Below are 24,481 nucleotides of genomic sequence, written 5' to 3'. Positions count from 1 at the left end.
TGCATCTTTGCCTCATGTTCACCTAGTATGTTGTAAATTTCGCCTGTCCTTTTTGCCTTTGGGCTCTGGTCGCCATCTCAGGTAACCTATATCCTAGAAAGAGTTTGTCAATAGTTTGTATTTGAGTCTTCGCGTATTGTTTGCATGACTCTTTCCTGAGTTTCCGGTTCAAGCTCTTTCAAAATAGCTTGTCCATATGGAATAAGCTCGTTTCCAAATATATGTTTTTGTAGCTATTCTGGTTTTCTTTCCATGTAACCAATAATATCTTTTGTGAATGGGAAAGCTTTTACCCAACGTTTCAGTCTTGCGTCATTTATTTCTGTAGTTGGTTTTATTTTTGTCAAGGAACATGTTTTTCAATACTAACATTTCATTTGGTACTGTCCATTTGAGTTTTCTTAAATATTCATCCTTCTCATTTCATTGTCTGCAAAGTAAGTTTTTATGACATTTTGTAAACTTTCGTTTGCAAGGTCATGTACAATAGGTTCTCTTCCTTCTCTATCCCTAACTTTCTTTCTAAACTCTTCACCAAATATACCATCTTTATGGTTCTGTGTAGTTCTTTGAGATAAATGTTCTAGAACGTCAGGTGTTATATTTCATCAGCCATGTTCATTTCATACTGGTTCAAAATATCTGCATGTTTCATATCTTTCAATGGCATTAAAGCCGGCTGAAAATACCAGCTATATCTGGTTCACGCATTCACTTCCATTGCGTCTACAACTTCTTGAATTGAGGTTGTAAGTTTATGAACCACCTATCCGGGTTAGCTTTATGACCCATCTCATTGTAGTTCCATAGTCTGCAGAAACAAAAGTAGGTTTGTTTCCATCTTGGTTAGGTTCTGAATGAACTTTAAACAATGTTTCATTTCTATATGTTTTGTTGAAATTTAACCTTTTATTTTCACCGAGTTCAGCCAAAGATTGAACGTTATATGGTCGTAAGTAAAAAGGGTTATTGTATTTGCGTACATTTTCTTTTCAGTACTTCCATTCTATGCTGAATATTTTCATCTGGTGTTGGAGTCTTTTGTATGTCGGCAAACATTTTTCGATATTCTTCTACTATGTCAGCCGAATTTTTCTTAGACTCTTGGAAAGATTCCATATTCACCTCATACTCTTGTTGAGGGTCAAGATTTTTCGGCTGTTCCAAATCTTCATCTAGTTCTGTGAAGTTAGTTTCCAAAGGAGGGACTTGTTCGTTTCCTTCAGGCTCTTCTAGCTGTTGTTGCTGAACTATTTCTTCCATGTCTGGTTGTATCTGAACTTCTTCCTGTGGAGTTTCTTGTACCTCATCTGCTGGCATTTCATATATTCCGAGACCGTTTTTAACAAGTTCCCTATCTAAGTCATCCGGACTCATAAACCTTTCTTCTTTCGTTCCGTCTCTATTTTTTACGCGTTTCATGAAGAGAGTTGAATTGTCATTTAGCTCTGACACCAAATATCTCGGAGTAAATTCAGTCATGTCATTTGGATGATATGCTATTAAATCATATCCCTTAGCGAGCTTGTATTTTCCAGGTTTGAAATTATATCCCATTTGGTGCTGAGCCATAAAGCTAAATAGGTTCGGGTCAGTATTTCCTTCCTTGAACTTTCTAATAGCTTCTTTATATCTGTCACTAAAGTCAAGAGTATCTGAGTAACCATAATCTTCCTTTAGCATTTTTAAGAATTCTTGGTTTCCTTGTTCTCTACTTCTTTTATGTCCTTGCTCTGTTTGTGGTTGTTGTTGTGCAGGGTTTTGAACTGTTGGTTGCTGTGCTGGTTGTGGAGGTGGTTGTTGTGCTGGTTGTTGTTGTTGTGCTGGATTTTGAACTGTTGGTTGTTGTGTTGGTTTTGGTGCATGCTTGTGTCTGTGTCCATGTGACGATGTAAATGTTTTAGGTAGTCCTGGTGCAGGTGCTTCTCTTGGAGGGTTTGGTGGTATATAAGTTCCACCAGCTGGCACATATGTTCCATCTGCAGCATAATGTCCTACCTGACTTTTCGTTTTTAAGAAAGCATTTACTAGGTCTGTTTTGGTCTGTTGTAACTCTTTTTCTTGACTTTCCACAACAGTTGCTCTAACGGCGTCATAGGCACTTTGAACTGCCTGTCTCGTTGCTGCATCTGTTATTTTCGTCATATTTTGTGCTACTTCTCTTAACTCGTTGTCGAAACCTTCAGACTTCAGTTTCTTTCCAGATGAGAAGTCGTTCACTAGTTTCACCTTACTATGAAGAGCTTCGAAGGCGTTCTTAAAGTCAGCATTCATTAAAGCTTCATTTGAACTGTCTTCATCCGCTTGTATTTTTGTCCTTATTGACCCTATAAGTTGGGCTGCTTTAGCGTTGGCTTGGGCATCTAACCAGTCATTGTTAGCTTTTATATATTCTGCGCTTTTCATTGCCTTTTGCATGGCTGCGTCGTTATTTTTACTTTCTTGTGCTAAGTTTTCATACTGTACGGTTTGGTTTTGCAACTGTAAAAGTTTTTCTGCCTTTACATTTGCTTCAACTTCTTTTTTATACTCATCGCTATCCATATATGTCTTCAGGGCTTTTTGTTTTATCTCTTCATCTTTCAGTACTTTATATCGAGTAGTATGGTTTTTCAAATTTATGACATCTTGTTCCATTTTTGCTACTTCTGTTGCTTTTTCTGACACTTTTTTCGCATATTCCTCTGTACTTAGTTCTTTCAGTTGTTCTTCTTTCTTCTTTTTCTCTACGTTTAACTCATTGAGTTTCTTTGTGTGTCTGTCATATTCTAGTTTCTTTTCGTTTTCACCTATTTGCTTCTGTATGTCTATGTTTGACTTTTTGACATCTGATATTTGATTTTTGAGTAAACTCAAATTCATTTGACTTTGAGGGTTATATGCTGTTCCGTCTGCAGCTCCACCATAGCCTGCCATTTTCGCTAAAAGTGCCGCTCTTAAACCTCCACTCTGTGCACCAAGAACTCGGTTTAAAAGCATAGGATTGCTTGACATTTGTTGCAACATAGTGGGGTCATTCAGCATTTGTTGTTGCAACTGTTGTTGTGGTGTTAGTTTTACTATTGGATGTTTCAATGCTCTCTTCCTCTTACGTATATTCTTACGTAGCTTACGTGGCATTTTAAGTGAAGTTAAAAAGCGGCTTTTGACAGATGTTTATATGACACTTTTTGTTCAGCACAAAAAACTACTCGGTCAAAGTGTTGTCAGTTTTGTAAAATAACCGTCCTATCTCATTCTATAAGGGGAAAAGGCTTCTCAAAGTATACTTCCTTGGAACGCCTGTAACTTTTCCTGTAGCGACGATAGACCCTTACTTGTCCGGACAAAGTTATACTATTTTGAGTGCTCTACAAAAAAGTCAACGGCGACGACTCTCAAAACCGTTGTGTAAAAAGTTTTACCGTTGGACAAAAAAGTATATATAGAAAACAAAAAACGTTTATAGTTCATTCAATATTTGAGATGGAACGGTTTGCCAACGGAGACTTTTCAATAAAATAAAAAAAATAGAGGGGGTTACCGTTGACGAAAACGGTTTATTTTAAACTTTTCTATGAGTAGTCCGAAAAAAACAGTTTATTCTTGTCTAATGGAAGCCAACATTAACAATTCTCAACCGCTAACCAAAGCCAAAGCCCCACAACCTCCAAGAACTGGCACAGCTGTTAGAATAACCACCAAAAAGTCTAACAGCGAATTAAGAGAAATTCTTCAACAAATTTGCTCTAAATATCTCAAAGACGCCGAAGAAAACACACAACCAGACGCTACATACAATACTCAGTTCTGTGAAGTTCTGAACAAAGCAATTGCTAGTTCAATTGAACTTACTAAGACAATTCCAAGTCCAATTGAGCTTAGCGATGTCTTAGTTCAGTATTTTCCAACATTTACTAAGCTTATAATGTTGAGAACTTTATACCAAGTTCGTCAAAATCTTCCTCGTTACATGCAACGGTCATTCGACAAGAGAATTGCCGAATTCCAAGTCTTTAGTTACGGATATGACGAAGATGAATACATTGACGAGTTCGGAGACAACTGTACAAAATGGTTTGAATGCTATACGACAACACAATTTGAATTCGACTTTCTCGAATTCAACGCAGCAACCATTCATATCATTGCTCTTTACCTTTCCGAACAACAACAAGACCTCGCAGATGGAGATGTTGTTACTGTCGTCATGGAAACTCCTGAACAATTCGGAAAAAGAAGTCTCTAATTGCCAAATTCGTTCCAGGACATCAGCTTTTCCAACGCACAGAAGTCTTCTGTATTCCTGGAACTAAGTTCTTTGTCAGGAGCGAACTCAAACAAAGATATAATGTGTCATTCAATTACACATTATATAATGTTTTCGACCCAGAAGAAGGCTTCTTCCCAGAAGCAATGGAGGAAGAAGAAGAAGAGGAGGAAATACAAGACTCTATCCAAGAAGAGTCCTCCGAATTCACACCAGAAGACTAACAATTTTCCGAATAAAAACTTCATTTTATACTAAACATCTTCGGGGCTAGAAGGGGCGCAGCCCCTGGAAGCCCCAATACCTTTTTTTTTCATTTACTCAAATATATCAAAAGTTTTATTTTTATATATAAAGATAACTACTTTTAAAAAAAATACCCTATATATTTTGCCATGTAAACTATTTTGCCATGTAAACTTGTCACTTTTATCAGAAGTGAAGTGAACCGAATTTTCATGCACAACACCATTCTTTCATAACATAACATTCTGGGGCAGAGTCGACATAAATGACTAAACGTTTCAAATTCTCGACTGCTTTGTTATAGTCTCGAAATGGACACATATTTCTGAACGCTTGGAAGTCATAAAAATCTGAAACATCTATTCTGTACATTTTTATAAAAATAAAAAAAATATTTTTTTATTCTTGAGCTATTTGTTGTTCTTGAGCTATTTGTTGCATTTGTTGTTCTTGAGCTATTTGTTGTTGAAGTTGTTCTTGTAATACAATACTTTCACCAGTCGCATCTTCCAATTCGAAACTTTCTGCCGTCATTGACAAATACATAGGACATAAAAGTTTTACAGGAACAAAGTTTGCGTCAACTAAGGTTAAGTTTATGTTTGCTAAAGTGTTTGAGTTTACTAAAGCTGAAAACTCTGCATTCGAATGAACAATAGGCAAACCAGCAGAGAATGTGTTATTTATACGCATAAGTATCTTTTGGTCATAGTAGTTTCTGTCGACATTCGAATAACACTTTGAACCTAAGTTTGAAACAATATATAAAATAGGTGTACTTAAAGTCAATGGAATAGACATTCCTTGTATGACACCTTTTCCTGTTATAGGAAACTGTTGGTAGTAAAAACCAGATATAAGTTTTGTATTATAGCTCATATTGTTTATAGTAAACTCAGTCGGACATCCAAACATAATGAAACCTGCTCTAGTTGCAGCACATGTTACACCCGTACTTAAAGTATTAAATAAGTCAACAAAACCTGTTGGTGGTATATCTGAGTAAGTATAGGGTGTCCAAAGGTGTGTTTAGCACAAACCTGAATACTGCGAATAGAAATAAACAAGTTACATATATATAAAGTTTATTTAAATATAATCACCATTGGATTCAATCACGCGTTCGCAGCGATCGATCCAGGCTTGAAAGACACGCTTTAAATCATCATGAGAAAATTGCTCAAATTGCTCTCTTACAAAATTTTCAAGATCATCTGGACTCGCGAATTCGCGTCCTTCAGCTCTCTTTTTTAGCGTGCCGAATAAATAAAAGTCAGAGGGTGCAATATCAGGTGAATAAATTGGGTTTGGAATAACTTTGACATTGTTTTCCACCAAGTAATTCATTACCTTATGACTTTTGTGAACTCTTGAATTATCAAAATGAATTGCAAACTTTTGTTTTTGTTGTTTGGATTTCTCAAACTCATCAGAATTGATAATTTGAGTAAGAACATTGTCAATTAGATACTGAGCATTCATCGTATTAGGTTTTTGAAGAATATCAATTGCGATGATGCCATTCACGCCCCAAAAAACCGACAACATCATCATTGGTGTGTCAATTTTTTTCTTCGGGAATGTTTGCGGATTTTCATCCTTCGGGATCCACATGATTTTGGCTTCTGTTGCATATTGAAACCAAGACTCGTCCCCTGTTACTAAAAAGCGAAACTTCTTGGATTGATACGCACCCAATATAGAGAGGAGCTCTTTCGAAGATTGGACTCTAGATTTTTTTTGAACTGAATTAAGGTTGTGCGGAACCCAACGTGTATACGCTAGTTTGTAGTTCAAATAATTGTGCAGATAATAACTGACTGTTGTACGTGGTATCTTTGTCATCTCCTCTATCCTTCTGAGTGATGCTCTTGGGTCTTCATCTAGCGCTTGAAGAATTGCTTTGATTTTTCTTTGATCCGGCGATTTTTTGTTAATTTTTATGATGGGCGCCTTTTTGTTCATGAAGTGATACATCCTAACATGATACGTTACAGTGGAATAGCTAGGAGCATCCATACCGAAGCATTTTACCAATGTCTCGTAGATTTTTTTACAGTCTTTGCATTTTTTTGCAAGAGCGAGGATGTTTTCTTTATGATTCATTAAAAAAATGAAAAAAATCCCGCCAAAATTTCCCGCGAAACCGCCTCTTGTCTCAAAATTCATTTTATATCCCGGCATGGCGCCAAAATACAACATACTCATCATATACATATATTCATATTTTTTATTATATATTTATAATCAGCATATATCTCCTTTAATAGTCTCATATAGAGCGCTGTGCTAAACGCACCTTTGGACACCCTATATCTTCAAAGGAGTATTTTTTACCATTCACAACAATAAAATCTTCTGGTGTCAAAAGAGCAAAACAGGCTTTAGTCGTCATTGTGTTTAAAGTTAGTTTACAATATCGTCCTTGAGGACTTTGTAAGTTTGTTGTTATAGAATTATATGACTCAGGGTTTTTAGTCGTAATAGTATAAACCACTATGTCTTCTGCCATTTACTTAGCAAATAAATTTTAATGAAATGTTGTGGTCGTCAAATATTTTTATGACGTCTGGGAAACTATACTTTAAGTTCAACGTTTCACCTCCTTTCATAACGTATATCTTGTCAATGACATTATATGAAACACCACAGCAACTAACGTCGGGTTCTATTTCTTTGATGTTTATATCGTCTGCCTCTGTCAAAAGTTTCAATAGTTCTTTCAAAACTTCATGAGGTGCAATGACATATGAGTTCACTTTTACAGGGTTGTGTTCGACCAAGTTTAACATTATACCTAAAGCTTGACAAATCTTCTCCTGAGTTTGAAGTTTGTCTTTCAGTTGTTGGTAGTCGTTTCGAATATCTGCAACAGAACTTAAGTCTCTGCTAACTTCAGGATATGTTGGTTCTTTTACAGGAACAATTGTTATACCATCTTGGTCTTCGTATGGTTTCCCCACTTCAACATCTCTGTCTTTGACATTGACAATAACACTTTGACTGTTTGTTTGAGTTGGTGAATTTAACTTCACATCTGCCACCGCCATTAAACCTTTTGAAACACTTACGCTTCTATTTTTCGGAAATGACATTTTACTTAGAATAAAAAGATGGACGTATTTGAGTATCTCTTCGAATTGAAGCAAAACAAAGTTTACACACACAAACAATACAAATACATTGACAGAATAGTTCTTTATACAAACAATGGAAAATGTTATAGAATAGCAGTCTTTGCTGAACCAAAATATTTTCATAAAGCAAAGAAAGTTGGTATAACTGAAATGGTGAAAGTTCTTGAAGCAGACAAAAATATAACTTCAAAACTTACAGATATTTCTAAAGGTAAGTTTATAATACAATATTATGTCAAAACTGGCGTACTGTCAATATTTGACGGAGAGAAGTCAGTTCAAGAACAACTTACTGACCTGCTGCCAAAATCTGCTCGATGGAAGCTGTCGTTATGCCAATCTGAGGAGCCCCAGCAGGTTTCATCGAACGAATCTTCAAAAGAGCATCTTCCGTGAAAAGTGCTATTGGTTTTGTAAACTTCTTTGCTTTCAATTCATCTGGACCGTCTCTGTCACCAGTATATTGTATTTGAACTGTACCAACAGTTGAAATACCACCCATAAAGTCTTCTGAGTCAGCAAATGGAATGCCAAGCCAAAAGTTTGAACGGTCTCCATTTGTATATTGAGTTTTTTGACTTCCTGTATGGGTCCATACTTTCACATATGGCATAATAGAACTTTGCATTTCAGGGTTAATGGTTGTTGTGAAGTTGTTGTTAAAGTTCATAGCATCTAATGTCAAGTTGTATGACCTCATATCTTCAACTGTAGAATATTCTTCTCTTGGATAATATTTGCCATCTATGTTTATATGATATTTAATACCGGGGTTGTAGAAACAAGAATAGTCATTTATAGTTCGTCTGAACAGTACAAACATAGTATCTGCATGTTTCATTGCAGTTGTTAAAGCAATATCCGTTCTTGCACCTGGGTCAGCACTTTGGTTTCCAACTTCACCTGCAAAGTCTTTGACAGATATTTGGTGTATATGGAACATAAGTGGAACTGCAATATATTTGGCAGCTAAAGCATTTGAAATATCTGGGTCCAACATATAGACTGCAAGTCTGCTTTCTATTCTCTTGCATTCAAATTTTTCGCATGTGAACTTAACTGGGTCCCAAGCAGTTCCAGCAGCATTGAAATAATAGTTTACTTCAGTGTTGAAGTTTGAGAAACCAAAGTCTAAGTCAACTTTGTCTTTGCAAAAGTCGGCGAATGACGTTTTATTTGTTCCCTCTACGTCTGTAATAGTGAATGGGTCTTGTGTTGGTGCAATGACTAAGTTATTTTTGCTTGGAGTAAGTTCGATAGAAATTTTTCCTGCCCAGTTTGGCAAGTATCTTAAAAACCTGAAGATGAGGAAAGATGACAAAGGAACTCTAAGTTTCAGTTTTACTTTGGTTACTGCTGCTGCAGTTTGTCCAGAAAGGTTAACATAAACTCCTGGAACGTTAGGGTCAAGTCTTCTTATTTTCTCAATGGTGGCATACTGGTCTGTTTGTTCTCTAGCTTGTGGTTGTACTGAGTTTCTCAAAGCGAACCATTCATAGTTTGCCCATGTTACTGTTTGAACTAAGTCAGAGTTAGAATATATCTTATATCCCATGAAAACTTCTGGAGCATATTGGTATCCGACATAGAAAATTCCATTGCAACCTTTCTTGTCAGACAACTTGGCAGAAGGTTTTATTTCAATGTCTTGTTCCACGTATAAGAAAGAGTTGTCAATAGAAATAATATGAAACCTGTCGCAAGCAATATCTACTGTTGTTGAAGAACCTTCTCCAAACTCACCTACGTTTCCATAAGAAACAGCAGTTGTATATTCGTAAGTTCCAGGAACTATTTCTGACCTTCTAATGGCATTGTCGCATTCGTTATACCATTCGGAAACATTTCCGTTCATGGCATCCAAAACTGTTGGCGTTATATTCTGAGCGGCGTACATTTCATATGGGTAAAAATATAGAATAGTTGGATTTATGTGTCATAATAGAACCCACTCGGACCAAGCTTTACTTTCTTCCTGACTGAGTTTTTAACTCTTCTTTTTCCTTCATTGCCACTACTTTCACTAGATGAAGTTACTTCTTCACTACTTTCACTTTGTTCTACTCTTCTCTTCTTCTTTGGTGTCGCTTTTGGTAACTTGCCCTCTGCTTCAAGTTGTTGCATCTTTGCCTCATGTTCACCTAGTATGTTGTAAATTTCCCATGTCCTTTTTGCCTTTGGGCTCTGGTCGCCCATCTCAGGTAACCTATATCCTAGAAAGAGTTTGTCATAGTTTGTATTTGAGTCTTCGCGTATTGTTTGCATGACTCTTTCCTGAGTTTCCGGTTCAAGCTCTTCAAATATAGCTTGTCCATATGGAATAAGCTCGTTTCCAAATATATGTTTTTGTAGCTATTCTGGTTTTCTTTCCATGTAACCAATAATATCTTTTGTGAATGGGAAAGCTTTTACCCAACGTTTCAGTCTTGCGTCATTTATTTCTGTAGTTGGTTTTATTTTGTCAAGGAACATGTTTTTCAATACTAACATTTCATTTGGTACTGTCCATTTGAGTTTTCTTAAATATTCATCCCTTCTCATTTCATTGTCTGCAAAGTAAGTTTTTATGACATTTTGTAAACTTTCGTTTGCAAGGTCATGTACAATAGGTTCTCTTCCTTCTCTATCCCTAACTTTCTTTCTAAACTCTTCACCAAATATACCATCTTTATGGTTCTGTGTAGTTCTTTGAGATAAATGTTCTAGAACGTCAGGTGTTATATTTCCATCAGCCATGTTCATTTCATACTGGTTCAAAATATCTGCATGTTTCATATCTTTCAATGGCATTAAAGCCGCGCTGAAAATACCAGCTATATCTGGTTCACCATTCACTTCCATTGCGTCTACAACTTCTTGGAATTGAGGTTGTAAGTTTATGAACCACCTATCCGGGTTAGCTTTATGACCCCATCTCATTGTAGTTCCATAGTCTGCAGAAACAAAAGTAGGTTTGTTTCCATCTTGGTTAGGTTCTGAATGAACTTTAAACAATGTTTCATTTCTATATGTTTTGTTGAAATTTAACCTTTTATTTTCACCGAGTTCAGCCAAAGATTGAACGTTATATGGTCGTAAGTAAAAAGGGTTATTGTATTTGCGTACATTTTCTTTCAGTACTTCCATTCTATGCTGAATATTTTCATCTGGTGTTGGAGTCTTTTGTATGTCGGCAAACATTTTTCGATATTCTTCTACTATGTCAGCCGAATTTTTCTTAGACTCTTGGAAAGATTCCATATTCACCTCATACTCTTGTTGAGGGTCAAGATTTTTCGGCTGTTCCAAATCTTCATCTAGTTCTGTGAAGTTAGTTTCCAAAGGAGGGACTTGTTCGTTTCCTTCAGGCTCTTCTAGCTGTTGTTGCTGAACTATTTCTTCCATGTCTGGTTGTATCTGAACTTCTTCCTGTGGAGTTTCTTGTACCTCATCTGCTGGCATTTCATATATTCCGAGACCGTTTTTAACAAGTTCCCTATCTAAGTCATCCGGACTCATAAACCTTTCTTCTTTCGTTCCGTCTCTATTTTTTACGCGTTTCATGAAGAGAGTTGAATTGTCATTTAGCTCTGACACCAAATATCTCGGAGTAAATTCAGTCATGTCATTTGGATGATATGCTATTAAATCATATCCCTTAGCGAGCTTGTATTTTCCAGGTTTGAAATTATATCCCATTTGGTGCTGAGCCATAAAGCTAAATAGGTTCGGGTCAGTATTTCCTTCCTTGAACTTTCTAATAGCTTCTTTATATCTGTCACTAAAGTCAAGAGTATCTGAGTAACCATAATCTTCCTTTAGCATTTTTAAGAATTCTTGGTTTCCTTGTTCTCTACTTCTTTTATGTCCTTGCTCTGTTTGTGGTTGTTGTTGTGCAGGGTTTTGAACTGTTGGTTGCTGTGCTGGTTGTGGAGGTGGTTGTTGTGCTGGTTGTTGTTGTTGTGCTGGATTTTGAACTGTTGGTTGTTGTGTTGGTTTTGGTGCATGCTTGTGTCTGTGTCCATGTGACGATGTAAATGTTTTAGGTAGTCCTGGTGCAGGTGCTTCTCTTGGAGGGTTTGGTGGTATATAAGTTCCACCAGCTGGCACATATGTTCCATCTGCAGCATAATGTCCTACCTGACTTTTCGTTTTTAAGAAAGCATTTACTAGGTCTGTTTTGGTCTGTTGTAACTCTTTTTCTTGACTTTCCACAACAGTTGCTCTAACGGCGTCATAGGCACTTTGAACTGCCTGTCTCGTTGCTGCATCTGTTATTTTCGTCATATTTTGTGCTACTTCTCTTAACTCGTTGTCGAAACCTTCAGACTTCAGTTTCTTTCCAGATGAGAAGTCGTTCACTAGTTTCACCTTACTATGAAGAGCTTCGAAGGCGTTCTTAAAGTCAGCATTCATTAAAGCTTCATTTGAACTGTCTTCATCCGCTTGTATTTTTGTCCTTATTGACCCTATAAGTTGGGCTGCTTTAGCGTTGGCTTGGGCATCTAACCAGTCATTGTTAGCTTTTATATATTCTGCGCTTTTCATTGCCTTTTGCATGGCTGCGTCGTTATTTTTACTTTCTTGTGCTAAGTTTTCATACTGTACGGTTTGGTTTTGCAACTGTAAAAGTTTTTCTGCCTTTACATTTGCTTCAACTTCTTTTTTATACTCATCGCTATCCATATATGTCTTCAGGGCTTTTTGTTTTATCTCTTCATCTTTCAGTACTTTATATCGAGTAGTATGGTTTTTCAAATTTATGACATCTTGTTCCATTTTTGCTACTTCTGTTGCTTTTTCTGACACTTTTTTCGCATATTCCTCTGTACTTAGTTCTTTCAGTTGTTCTTCTTTCTTCTTTTTCTCTACGTTTAACTCATTGAGTTTCTTTGTGTGTCTGTCATATTCTAGTTTCTTTTCGTTTTCACCTATTTGCTTCTGTATGTCTATGTTTGACTTTTTGACATCTGATATTTGATTTTTGAGTAAACTCAAATTCATTTGACTTTGAGGGTTATATGCTGTTCCGTCTGCAGCTCCACCATAGCCTGCCATTTTCGCTAAAAGTGCCGCTCTTAAACCTCCACTCTGTGCACCAAGAAACTCGGTTTAAAAGCATAGGATTGCTTGACATTTGTTGCAACATAGTGGGGTCATTCAGCATTTGTTGTTGCAACTGTTGTTGTGGTGTTAGTTTTACTATTGGATGTTTCAATGCTCTCTTCCTCTTACGTATATTCTTACGTAGCTTACGTGGCATTTTAAGTGAAGTTAAAAAGCGGCTTTTGACAGATGTTTATATGACACTTTTTGTTCAGCACAAAAAACTACTCGGTCAAAGTGTTGTCAGTTTTGTAAAATAACCGTCCTTCTCATTCTATAAGGGGAAAAGGCTTCTCAAAGTATACTTCCTTGGAACGCCTGTAACTTTTCCTGTAGCGACGATAGACCCTTACTTGTCCGGACAAAGTTATACTATTTTGAGTGCTCTACAAAAAAGTCAACGGCGACGACTCTCAAAACCGTTGTGTAAAAAGTTTTACCGTTGGACAAAAAAGTATATATAGAAAACAAAAAACGTTTATAGTTCATTCAATATTTGAGATGGAACGGTTTGCCAACGGAGACTTTTCAATAAAATAAAAAAAATAGAGGGGGTTACCGTTGACGAAAACGGTTTATTTTAAACTTTTCTATGAGTAGTCCGAAAAAAACAGTTTATTTTTGTCTAATGGAAGCCAACATTAACAATTCTCAACCGCTAACCAAAGCCAAAGCCCCACAACCTCCAAGAACTGGCACAGCTGTTAGAATAACCACCAAAAAGTCTAACAGCGAATTAAGAGAAATTCTTCAACAAATTTGCTCTAAATATCTCAAAGACGCCGAAGAAAACACACAACCAGACGCTACATACAATACTCAGTTCTGTGAAGTTCTGAACAAAGCAATTGCTAGTTCAATTGAACTTACTAAGACAATTCCAAGTCCAATTGAGCTTAGCGATGTCTTAGTTCAGTATTTTCCAACATTTACTAAGCTTATAATGTTGAGAACTTTATACCAAGTTCGTCAAAATCTTCCTCGTTACATGCAACGGTCATTCGACAAGAGAATTGCCGAATTCCAAGTCTTTAGTTACGGATATGACGAAGATGAATACATTGACGAGTTCGGAGACAACTGTACAAAATGGTTTGAATGCTATACGACAACACAATTTGAATTCGACTTTCTCGAATTCAACGCAGCAACCATTCATATCATTGCTCTTTACCTTTCCGAACAACAACAAGACCTCGCAGATGGAGATGTTGTTACTGTCGTCATGGAAACTCCTGAACAATTCGGAAAAAAGAAGTCTCTAATTGCCAAATTCGTTCCAGGACATCAGCTTTTCCAACGCACAGAAGTCTTCTGTATTCCTGGAACTAAGTTCTTTGTCAGGAGCGAACTCAAACAAAGATATAATGTGTCATTCAATTACACATTATATAATGTTTTCGACCCAGAAGAAGGCTTCTTCCCAGAAGCAATGGAGGAAGAAGAAGAAGAGGAGGAAATACAAGACTCTATCCAAGAAGAGTCCTCCGAATTCACACCAGAAGACTAACAATTTTCCGAATAAAAACTTCATTTTATACTAAACATCTTCGGGGCTAGAAGGGGCGCAGCCCCTGGAAGCCCCAATACCTTTTTTTTTCATTTACTCAAATATATCAAAAGTTTTATTTTTATATATAAAGATAACTACTTTTAAAAAAAATACCCTATATATTTTGCCATGTAAACTATTTTGCCATGTAAACTTGTCACTTTTATCAGAAGTGAAGTGAACCGAATTTTCATGCACAACACCATTCTTTCATAACATAACATTCTGGGGCAGAGTCGACATAAATGACTAAACGTTTCAAATTCTCGACTGCTTTGTTATAGTCTCGAAATGGACACATATTTCTGAACGCTTGGAAGTCATAAAAATCTGAAACATCTATTCTGTACATTTTATTAAAAATAAAAAAAATATTTTTTTATTCTTGAGCTATTTGTGTTTCTTGAGCTATTTGTTGCATTTGTTGTTCTTGAGCTATTTGTTGTTGAAGTTGTTCTTGTAATACAATACTTTCACCAGTCGCATCTTCCAATTCGAAACTTTCTGCCGTCATTGACAAATACATAGACATAAAAGTTTTACAGGAACAAAGTTTGCGTCAACTAAGGTTAAGTTTATGTTTGCTAAAGTGTTTGAGTTTTACTAAAGCTGAAAACTCTGCATTCGAATGAACAATAGGCAAACCAGCAGAGAATGTGTTATTTATACGCATAAGTATCTTTTGGTCATAGTAGTTTCTGTCGACATTCGAATAACACTTTGAACCTAAGTTTGAAACAATATATAAAATAGGTGTACTTAAAGTCAATGGAATAGACATTCCTTGTATGACACCTTTTCCTGTTATAGAAAACTGTTGGTAGTAAAAACCAGATATAAGTTTTGTATTATAGCTCATATTGTTTATAGTAACTCAGTCGGACATCCAAACATAATGAAACCTGCTCTAGTTGCAGCACATGTTACACCCGTACTTAAAGTATTAAATAAGTCAACAAAACCTGTTGGTGGTATATCTGAGTAAGTATAGGGTGTCCAAAGGTGTGTTTAGCACAAACCTGAATACTGCGAATAGAAATAAACAAGTTACATATATATAAAGTTTATTTAAATATAATCACCATTGGATTCAATCACGCGTTCGCAGCGATCGATCCAGGCTTGAAAGACACGCTTTAAATCATCATGAGAAAATTGCTCAAATTGCTCTTACAAAATTTTCAAGATCATCTGGACTCGCGAATTCGCGTCCTTCAGCTCTCTTTTTTAGCGTGCCGAATAAATAAAAGTCAGAGGGTGCAATATCAGGTGAATAAATTGGGTTTGGAACAACTTTGACATTGTTTTCCACCAAGTAATTCATTACCTTATGACTTTTGTGAACTCTTGAATTATCAAAATGAATTGCAAACTTTTGTTTTTGTTGTTTGGATTTCTCAAACTCATCAGAATTGATAATTGAGTAAGAACATTGTCAATTAGATACTGAGCATTCATCGTATTAGGTTTTTGAAGAATATCAATTGCGATGATGCCATTCACGCCCCAAAAAACCGACAACATCATCATTGGTGTGTCAATTTTTTCTTCGGAATGTTTGCGGATTTTCATCCTTCGGGATCCACATGATTTTGGCTTCTGTTGCATATTGAAACCAAGACTCGTCCCCTGTTACTAAAAAGCGAAACTTCTTGGATTGATACGCACCCCAATATAGAGAGGAGCTCTTTCGAAGATTGGACTCTAGATTTTTTTTGAACTGAATTAAGGTTGTGCGGAACCCAACGTGTATACGCTAGTTTGTAGTTCAAATAATTGTGCAGATAATAACTGACTGTTGTACGTGTATCTTTGTCATCCTCTATCCTTCTGAGTGATGCTCTTGGGTCTTCATCTAGCGCTTGAAGAATTGCTTTGATTTTTCTTTGATCCGGCGATTTTTTGTTAATTTTTATGATGGGCGCCTTTTTGTTCATGAAGTGATACATCCTAACATGATACGTTACAGTGGAATAGCTAGGAGCATCCATACCGAAGCATTTTACCAATGTCTCGTAGATTTTTTTACAGTCTTTGCATTTTTTTGCAAGAGCGAGGATGTTTTCTTTATGATTCATTAAAAAAATGAAAAAAATCCCGCCAAAATTTCCCGCGAAACCGCCTCTTGTCTCAAAATTCATTTTATATCCCGGCATGGCGCCAAAATACAACATACTCATCATATACATATATTCATATTTTTTATTATATTTATAATCAGCATATATCTCCTTTAATAGTCTCATATAGAGCGCTGTGCTAAACGCACCTTTGGACACCCTATATCTTCAAAGGAGTATTTTTTACCATTCACAACAATAAAATCTTCTGGTGTCAAAAGAGCAAAACAGGCTTTAGTCGTCATTGTGTTTAAAGTTAGTTTACAATATCGTCCTTGAGGACTTTGTAAGTTTGTTGTTATAGAATTATATGACTCAGGGTTTTTAGTCGTAATAGTATAAACCACTATGTCTTCTGCCATTTACTTAGCAAATAAATTTTAATGAAATGTTGTGGTCGTCAAATATTTTTATGACGTCTGGGAAACTATACTTTAAGTTCAACGTTTCACCTCCTTTCATAACGTATATCTTGTCAATGACATTATATGAAACACCACAGCAACTAACGTCGGGTTCTATTTCTTTGATGTTTATATCGTCTGCCTCTGTCAAAAGTTTCAATAGTTCTTTCAAAACTTCATGAGGTGCAATGACATATGAGTTCACTTTTACAGGGTTGTGTTCGACCAAGTTTAACATTATACCTAAAGCTTGACAAATCTTCTCCTGAGTTTGAAGTTTGTCTTTCAGTTGTTGGTAGTCGTTTCGAATATCTGCAACAGAACTTAAGTCTCTGCTAACTTCAGGATATGTTGGTTCTTTTACAGGAACAATTGTTATACCATCTTGGTCTTCGTATGGTTTCCCCACTTCAACATCTCTGTCTTTGACATTGACAATAACACTTTGACTGTTTTTTTGAGTTGGTGAATTTAACTTCACATCTGCCACCGCCATTAAACCTTTTGAAACACTTACGCTTCTATTTTTCGGAAATGACATTTTACTTAGAATAAAAAGATGGACGTATTTGAGTATCTCTTCGAATTGAAGCAAAACAAAGTTTACACACACAAACAATACAAATACATTGACAGAATAGTTCTTTATACAAACAATGGAAAATGTTATAGAATAGCAGTCTTTGCTGAACCAAAATATTTTCATAAAGCAAAGAAAGTTGGTATAACTGAAATGGTGAAAGTTCTTGAAGCAGACAAAAATATAACTTCAAAACTTACAGATATTTCTAAAGGTAAGTTTATAATACAATATTATGTCAAAACTGGCGTACTGTCAATATTTGACGGAAGAAGTCAGTTCAAGAACAACTTACTGACCTGCTGCCAAAATCTGCTCGATGGAAGCTGTCGTTATGCCAATCTGAGGAGCCCAGCAGGTTTCATCGAACGAATCTTCAAAAGAGCATCTTCCGTGAAAAGTGCTATTGGTTTTGTAAACTTCTTTGCTTTCAATTCATCTGGACCGTCTCTGTCACCAGTATATTGTATTTGAACTGTACCAACAGTTGAAATACCACCCATAAAGTCTTCTGAGTCAGCAAATGGAATGCCAAGCCAAAAGTTTGAACGGTCTCCATTTGTATATTGAGTTTTTTGACTTCCTGTATGGGTCCATACTTTCACATATGGCATAATAGAACTTTGCATTTCAGGGTTAATGGTTGTTGTGAAGTTGTTGTTAAAGTTCATAGCATCTAATGTCAAGTTGTATGACCTCATATCTTCAACTGTAGAATATTCTTCTCTTGGATAATATTTGCCATCTATGTTTATATGATATTTAATACCGGGGTTGTAGAAACAAGAATAGTCATTTATAGTTCGTCTGAACAGTACAAACATAGTATCTGCATGTTTCATTGCAGTTGTTAAAGCAATATCTGTTCTTGCACCTGGGTCAGCACTTTGGTTTCCAACTTCACCTGCAAAGTCTTTGACAGATATTTGGTGTATATGGAACATAAGTGGAACTGCAATATATTTGGCAGCTAAAGCATTTGAAATATCTGGGTCCAACATATAGACTGCAAGTCTGCTTTCTATTCTCTTGCATTCAAATTTTTCGCATGTGAACTTAACTGGGTCCCAAGCAGTTCCAGCAGCATTGAAATAATAGTTTACTTCAGTGTTGAAGTTTGAGAAACCAAAGTCTAAGTCAACTTTGTCTTTGCAAAAGTCGGCGAATGACGTTTTATTTGTTCCCTCTACGTCTGTAATAGTGAATGGGTCTTGTGTTGGTGCAATGACTAAGTTATTTTTGCTTGGAGTAAGTTCGATAGAAATTTTTCCTGCCCAGTTTGGCAAGTATCTTAAAAACCTGAAGATGAGGAAAGATGACAAAGGAACTCTAAGTTTCAGTTTTACTTTGGTTACTGCTGCTGCAGTTTGTCCAGAAAGGTTAACATAAACTCCTGGAACGTTAGGGTCAAGTCTTCTTATTTTCTCAATGGTGGCATACTGGTCTGTTTGTTCTCTAGCTTGTGTTGTACTGAGTTTCTCAAAGCGAACCATTCATAGTTTGCCTATGTTACTGTTTGAACTAAGTCAGAGTTAGAATATATCTTATATCCCATGAAAACTTCTGGAGCATATTGGTATCCGACATAGAAAATTCCATTGCAACCTTTCTTGTCAGACAACTTGGCAGAAGGTTTTATTTCAATGTCTTGTTCCACGTATAAGAAAGAGTTGTCAATAGAAATAATATGAAACCTGTCGCAAGCAATATCTACTGTTGTTGAAGAACCTTCTCCAAACTCACCTACGTTTCCATAAGAAACAGCAGTTGTATATTCGTAAGTTCCAGGAACTATTTCTGACCTTCTAATGGCATTGTCGCATTCGTTATACCATTCGGAAACATTTCCGTTCATGGCATCCAAAACTGTTGGCGTTATATTCTGAGCGGCGTACATTTCATATGGGTAAAAATATAGAATAGTTGGATTTATGTGTCATAATAGAACCCACTCGGACCAAGCTTTACTTTCTTCCTGACTGAGTTTTTAACTCTTCTTTTTCCTTCATTGCCACTACTTTCACTAGATGAAGTTACTTCTTCACTACTTTCACTTTGTTCTACTCTTCTCTTCTTCTTTGGTGTCGCTTTTGGTAACTTGCCCTCTGCTTCAAGTTGTTGCATCTTTGCCTCATGTTCACTAGTATGTTGTAAATTTCCCATGTCCTTTTTGCCTTTGGGCTCTGGTCGCCCATCTCAGGTAACCTATATCCTAGAAAGAGTTTGTCATAGTTTGTATTTGAGTCTTCGCGTATTGTTTGCATGACTCTTTCCTGAGTTTCCGGTTCAAGCTCTTCAAATATAGCTTGTCCATATGGAATAAGCTCGTTTCCAAATATATGTTTTTGTAGCCATTCTGGTTTTCTTTCCATGTAACCAATAATATCTTTTGTGAATGGGAAAGCTTTTACCCAACGTTTCAGTCTTGCGTCATTTATTTCTGTAGTTGGTTTTATTTTGTCAAGGAACATGTTTTTCAATACTAACATTTCATTTGGTACTGTCCATTTGAGTTTTCTTAAATATTCATCCCTTCTCATTTCATTGTCTGCAAAGTAAGTTTTTATGACATTTTGTAAACTTTCGTTTGCAAGGTCATGTACAATAGGTTCTCTTCCTTCTCTATCCCTAACTTTCTTTCTAAACTCTTCACCAAATATACCATCTTTATGGTTCTGTGTAGTTCTTTGAGATAAATGTTCTAGAACGTCAGGTGTTATATTTCCATCAGCCATGTTCATTTCATACTGGTTCAAAATATCTGCATGTTTCATATCTTTCAATGGCATTAAAGCCGCGCTGAAAATACCAGCTATATCTGGTTCACCATTCACTTCCATTGCGTCTACAACTTCTTGGAATTGAGGTTGTAAGTTTATGAACCACCTATCCGGGTTAGCTTTATGACCCATCTCATTGTAGTTCCATAGTCTGCAGAAACAAAAGTAGGTTTGTTTCCATATTGGTTAGGTTCTGAATGAACTTTAAACAATGTTTCATTTCTATATGTTTTGTTGAAATTTAACCTTTTATTTTCACCGAGTTCAGCCAAAGATTGAACGTTATATGGTCGTAAGTAAAAAGGGTTATTGTATTTGCGTACATTTTCTTTCAGTACTTCCATTCTATGCTGAATATTTTCATCTGGTGTTGGAGTCTTTTGTATGTCGGCAAACATTTTTCGATATTCTTCTACTATGTCAGCCGAATTTTTCTTAGACTCTTGGAAAGATTCCATATTCACCTCATACTCTTGTTGAGGGTCAAGATTTTCGGCTGTTCCAAATCTTCATCTAGTTCTGTGAAGTTAGTTTCCAAAGGAGGGACTTGTTCGTTTCCTTCAGGCTCTTCTAGCTGTTGTTGCTGAACTATTTCTTCCATGTCTGGTTGTATCTGAACTTCTTCCTGTGGAGTTTCTTGTACCTCATCTGCTGGCATTTCATATATTCCGAGACCGTTTTAAAAGTTCCCTATCTAAGTCATCCGGACTCATAAACCTTTCTTCTTTCGTTCCGTCTCTATTTTTACGCGTTTCATGAAGAGAGTTGAATTGTCATTTAGCTCTGACACCAAATATCTCGGAGTAAATTCAGTCATGTCATTTGGATGATATGCTATTAAATCATATCCCTTAGCGAGCTTGTATTTTCCAGGTTTGAAATTATATCCCATTTGGTGCTGAGCCATAAAGCTAAATAGGTTCGGGTCAGTATTTCCTTCCTTGAACTTTCTAATAGCTTCTTTATATCTGTCACTAAAGTCAAGAGTATCTGAGTAACCATAATCTTCCTTTAGCATTTTTAAGAATTCTTGGTTTCCTTGTTCTCTACTTCTTTTATGTCCTTGCTCTGTTTGTGGTTGTTGTTGTGCAGGGTTTTGAACTGTTGGTTGCTGTGCTGGTTGTGGAGGTGTTGTTGTGCTGGTTGTTGTTGTTGTGCTGGATTTTGAACTGTTGGTTGTTGTGTTGGTTTTGGTGCATGCTTGTGTCTGTGTCCATGTGACGATGTAAATGTTTTAGGTAGTCCTGGTGCAGGTGCTTCTCTTGGAGGGTTTGGTGGTATATAAGTTCCACCAGCTGGCACATATGTTCCATCTGCAGCATAATGTCCTACCTGACTTTTCGTTTTTAAGAAAGCATTTACTAGGTCTGTTTTGGTCTGTTGTAACTCTTTTTCTTGACTTTCCACAACAGTTGCTCTAACGGCGTCATAGGCACTTTGAACTGCCTGTCTCGTTGCTGCATCTGTTATTTTCGTCATATTTTGTGCTACTTCTCTAACTCGTTGTCGAAACCTTCAGACTTCAGTTTCTTTCCAGATGAGAAGTCGTTCACTAGTTTCACCTTACTATGAAGAGCTTCGAAGGCGTTCTTAAAGTCAGCATTCATTAAAGCTTCATTTGAACTGTCTTCATCCGCTTGTATTTTTGTCCTTATTGACCCTATAAGTTGGGCTGCTTTAGCGTTGGCTTGGGCATCTAACCAGTCATTGTTAGCTTTTATATATTCTGCGCTTTTCATTGCCTTTTGCATGGCTGCGTCGTTATTTTTACTTTCTTGTGCTAAGTTTTCATACTGTACGGTTTGGTTTTGCAACTGTAAAAGTTTTTCTGCCTTTACATTTGCTTCAACTTCTTTTTTATACTCATCGCTATCCATATATGTCTTCAGGGCTTTTTGTTTTATCTCTTCATCTTTCAGTACTTTATATTGAGTAGTATGGTTTTTCAAATTTACAACATCTTGTTCCATTTTTGCTACTTCTGCTGCTTTTTCTGACACTTTTTTCGCATATTCCTCTGTACTTAGTTCTTTCAGTTGTTCTTCTTTCTTCTTTTTCTCTACGTTTAACTCATTGAGTTTCTTTGTGTGTCTGTCATATTCTAGTTTCTTTTCGTTTTCACTTATTTGCTTCTGTATGTCTATGTTTGACTTTTTGACATCTGATATTTGATTTTTGAGTGAACTCAAATTCATTTGACTTTGAGGGTTATAGGCTGTTCCGTCTGCAGCTCCACCATAGCCTGCCATTTTCGCTAAAAGTGCCGCTCTTAAACCTCCACTCTGTGCACCAAGAACTCGGTTTAAAAGCATAGGATTGCTTGACATTTGTTGCAACATAGTGGGGTCATTCATTATTTGTTGTTGCAACTGTTGTTGTGGTGTCAGTTTTACTATTGGATGTTTCAATGCTCTCTTCCTCTTACGTATATTCTTACGTAGCTTACGTGGCATTTTAAGTGAAGTTAAAAAGCGGTTTTTGACAGATGTTTATATGACACTTTTTGTTCAGCACAAAAAACTACTCGGTCAAAGTGTTGTCGGTTTCGTAAAATAACCGTCCTATCTTGTTTTAAAAGGGAGAAAAGGCTTCTCAAAGTATACTTCCTTGGAACGCCTGTAACTTTTCCTGTAGCGAGGATAGACCCTTACTTGTCCGGACAAAGTTATACTATTTTGAGTGCTCTACAAAAAAGTCAACGGCGACGACTCTCAAAAACCGTTGTGTAAAAAGTTTTACCGTTGGACAAAAAAGTATATATAGAAAACAAAAAACGTTTATAGTTCATTCAATATTTGAGATGGAACGGTTTGCCAACGGTAACTATTAAATAAAATAAAAAAATAGAGGGGGTTACCGTTGACGAAAACGGTTTATTTTAAACTCTTATTTGAAAAAATAAAGTGGTCGGTTTTTTTCACTTCATTTTAGCTCAATGTCATACCAAGACAGTAGCGATTCCGATTCAACTATCCAGGAAGAGGATTGTCATCCTCCACGGTCACTCCCAGTCCCAGATGACACTCCAAAGACTCGCTTTGACCCCGAGCAATCTAACTTCCAATTGCGCCAACAATTGCAGTCAAAAGCTGATGAATACATGGCTTCTTCTATAGAAGAAAGTATAGAACAGACCTCAGAGTATTCTACAGCTCTTGGTCAACTAGTTTCGGCGACAGTCCAATTCGAACAAATTTGTTCGAATTCAATTCAATATGCAGACGAACTTGTCCGCTATTGTCCCACTCTTGTAAGAGTACTTCAAGAACGACTCTTCAACCAGTTGCTTCCTACCTTACGCAGCCCAATTCAAATTCAATTTGCCCGTGCAGCCTTAAACTTCACTCCGTACTCGTACAGCTATGACGAGGATGAACTAGCTGACGAGTACGGAGCCGAAAATGTTGGCTGGGTTTTTCGCACAACTCCTTGCGAATTCCAAGTTGAAATTGTCAACCATTTCCTCGTTCGTACTATTTCGTTACAGAATGAAGACAACGAAAAAGATGGAGTCATTCCAGGTGACCGTGTAAGAGTCATTTTCCAACGCAAAAGTGGACAAGAAATTGTATTCGAAGAATTGGTTTGCATATTCTTTAGCAATGGTCAAGACTACTGGGAAGGAAACTTGGTATTAGTCCCCGGTGAAACCATTTCTGTTTCATCGGATTTGAACCATCCATACAAGATATGGTTCAATTACGTTGCATATAACGCAGAAGACCCGAACTTTGACTCAGAATAAAAACTTCATTTATACTAAACATCTTCGGGGCTAGAGGGCGCAACGCGCCTGGAAGCCCTCCGAATAAAAACTTCATTTATACTAAACATCTTCAGGGCTAGAGGGCGCAACGCGCCTGGAAGCCCCATTACCTTTTTTTTTTTTTCTGTACTTGTTTCATTAGTTTACTTAATATATTTTGAATAATTGGTTATGATGTAAATGATGATTTTGATTGTTCTGAAACTTCACTTACTAGTGCATCAGGAAAAGACCAGTTTGAAGTTGTTAAACATCTCATTTCCGTTGAAACCAATTTAGAAGCAATGAATTTTTATGGATTCACTCCGCTTAATGTTGCATCAAAGAATGGTTTCTAGCAATTGTACTATATCTTAACTCTATCGGAGCTAAAATTGAAGCAAAAGATAATTCAGGTAGCACTTCACTTATTAGTGCATCAGAATTTAGCGATTTTGAACATGTTAAATTACTAATCTCTGTTGGAATCGAGAAAGATGCAAATGATGAAAGTGGATTAACTTCACTCATTTCTACATCCTAACTTCCATTTGACTCTCCTAGAACAAATATAGAAGCAAAT

The 24,481-nt window shown here is 36.5% G+C and overlaps 12 protein-coding genes and 3 pseudogenes across 15 annotated transcripts, besides 9 other annotated features; 3 read left to right on the top strand and 12 right to left on the bottom strand.

The window, feature by feature from the left end:
- Positions 1-854: part of a mobile genetic element that runs on past the window's edge.
- A 271-nt stretch (positions 855-1,125) lies between these two features.
- TVAGG3_0188400 (protein of unknown function, DUF4106 family) lies at positions 1,126-2,418 on the bottom strand (the record flags this gene model as incomplete). The annotated part of the gene is made up of 1 exon (XM_051225867.1): positions 1,126-2,418. A coding segment is annotated over one exon (1,293 nt), but the record flags the coding sequence as incomplete, so codon positions are not given.
- Positions 2,419-2,482: 64 nt separating this feature from the next.
- On the bottom strand, positions 2,483-3,120 carry TVAGG3_0188390 (protein of unknown function, DUF4106 family; the record flags this gene model as incomplete). Its single annotated transcript, XM_051225866.1, has 1 exon — positions 2,483-3,120. A coding segment is annotated over one exon (638 nt), but the record flags the coding sequence as incomplete, so codon positions are not given.
- A 436-nt stretch (positions 3,121-3,556) lies between these two features.
- Positions 3,557-4,115, top strand: TVAGG3_0188380 (uncharacterized protein; the record flags this gene model as incomplete). The annotated part of the gene is made up of 1 exon (XM_051225865.1): positions 3,557-4,115. A coding segment is annotated over one exon (559 nt), but the record flags the coding sequence as incomplete, so codon positions are not given.
- An 893-nt stretch (positions 4,116-5,008) lies between these two features.
- Positions 5,009-10,608: a mobile genetic element.
- Positions 5,505-5,532: a terminal%2Cinverted (terminal inverted repeat of Mariner transposon ID:TVAGG3_0188360).
- Positions 5,505-6,808: a mobile genetic element.
- On the bottom strand, positions 5,585-6,712 carry TVAGG3_0188370 (Mariner transposase; the record flags this gene model as incomplete). Its single annotated transcript, XM_051225864.1, has 1 exon — positions 5,585-6,712. One exon carries the CDS (start codon positions 6,710-6,712, stop codon positions 5,585-5,587), a length of 1,128 nt encoding a protein of 375 aa, XP_051110850.1.
- Positions 6,781-6,808: a terminal%2Cinverted (terminal inverted repeat of Mariner transposon ID:TVAGG3_0188360).
- On the bottom strand, positions 8,182-9,187 carry TVAGG3_0188350 (protein of unknown function, DUF4106 family; the record flags this gene model as incomplete). Its single annotated transcript, XM_051225863.1, has 1 exon — positions 8,182-9,187. A coding segment is annotated over one exon (1,006 nt), but the record flags the coding sequence as incomplete, so codon positions are not given.
- TVAGG3_0188340 (protein of unknown function, DUF4106 family) lies at positions 9,562-9,828 on the bottom strand (the record flags this gene model as incomplete). The annotated part of the gene is made up of 1 exon (XM_051225862.1): positions 9,562-9,828. One exon carries the CDS (start codon positions 9,826-9,828, stop codon positions 9,562-9,564), a length of 267 nt encoding a protein of 88 aa, XP_051110848.1.
- A 1,107-nt stretch (positions 10,609-11,715) lies between the features above and the next one.
- On the bottom strand, positions 11,716-12,669 carry TVAGG3_0188320 (protein of unknown function, DUF4106 family; the record flags this gene model as incomplete). The annotated part of the gene is made up of 1 exon (XM_051225861.1): positions 11,716-12,669. A coding segment is annotated over one exon (954 nt), but the record flags the coding sequence as incomplete, so codon positions are not given.
- Positions 12,670-13,345: 676 nt separating this feature from the next.
- Positions 13,346-14,227, top strand: TVAGG3_0188310 (uncharacterized protein; the record flags this gene model as incomplete). The annotated part of the gene is made up of 1 exon (XM_001285308.2): positions 13,346-14,227. The coding sequence occupies one exon, from the start codon at positions 13,346-13,348 to the stop codon at positions 14,225-14,227; it is 882 nt and encodes a 293-aa protein (XP_001285309.2).
- Positions 14,228-14,762: 535 nt separating this feature from the next.
- Positions 14,763-20,347: a mobile genetic element.
- Positions 15,258-15,285: a terminal%2Cinverted (terminal inverted repeat of Mariner transposon ID:TVAGG3_0188290).
- Positions 15,258-16,552: a mobile genetic element.
- Positions 15,338-16,458, bottom strand: TVAGG3_0188300 (annotated as a pseudogene). Its single transcript has one exon. A coding segment is annotated over exon 1 (1,121 nt).
- Positions 16,525-16,552: a terminal%2Cinverted (terminal inverted repeat of Mariner transposon ID:TVAGG3_0188290).
- TVAGG3_0188280 (protein of unknown function, DUF4106 family) lies at positions 16,756-17,289 on the bottom strand (the record flags this gene model as incomplete). The annotated part of the gene is made up of 1 exon (XM_051225860.1): positions 16,756-17,289. One exon carries the CDS (start codon positions 17,287-17,289, stop codon positions 16,756-16,758), a length of 534 nt encoding a protein of 177 aa, XP_051110846.1.
- Positions 18,878-19,270, bottom strand: TVAGG3_0188270 (uncharacterized protein; the record flags this gene model as incomplete). Its single annotated transcript, XM_051225859.1, has 1 exon — positions 18,878-19,270. The coding sequence occupies one exon, from the start codon at positions 19,268-19,270 to the stop codon at positions 18,878-18,880; it is 393 nt and encodes a 130-aa protein (XP_051110845.1).
- On the bottom strand, positions 19,303-19,497 carry TVAGG3_0188260 (protein of unknown function, DUF4106 family; the record flags this gene model as incomplete). The annotated part of the gene is made up of 1 exon (XM_051225858.1): positions 19,303-19,497. The coding sequence occupies one exon, from the start codon at positions 19,495-19,497 to the stop codon at positions 19,303-19,305; it is 195 nt and encodes a 64-aa protein (XP_051110844.1).
- Positions 19,575-20,290, bottom strand: TVAGG3_0188250 (annotated as a pseudogene). Its single transcript has one exon. A coding segment is annotated over exon 1 (716 nt).
- Positions 20,348-21,804: 1,457 nt separating the features above from the next.
- On the bottom strand, positions 21,805-22,606 carry TVAGG3_0188230 (protein of unknown function, DUF4106 family; the record flags this gene model as incomplete). The annotated part of the gene is made up of 1 exon (XM_051225857.1): positions 21,805-22,606. A coding segment is annotated over one exon (802 nt), but the record flags the coding sequence as incomplete, so codon positions are not given.
- Positions 22,607-23,245: 639 nt separating this feature from the next.
- TVAGG3_0188220 lies at positions 23,246-23,898 on the top strand (annotated as a pseudogene). The gene has a single exon. A coding segment is annotated over exon 1 (653 nt).
- The last annotated feature ends 583 nt before the right edge of the window (positions 23,899-24,481 follow it).

The sequence above is a fragment of the Trichomonas vaginalis genome, chromosome IV (assembly GCF_026262505.1).
Source record: "Trichomonas vaginalis G3 chromosome IV, whole genome shotgun sequence".
Lineage (NCBI taxonomy): Eukaryota > Parabasalia > Trichomonadida > Trichomonadidae > Trichomonas > Trichomonas vaginalis.
Note: the sequence above shows the minus strand (reverse complement) of the source record. Positions and strands in the feature narration are given on the sequence as shown.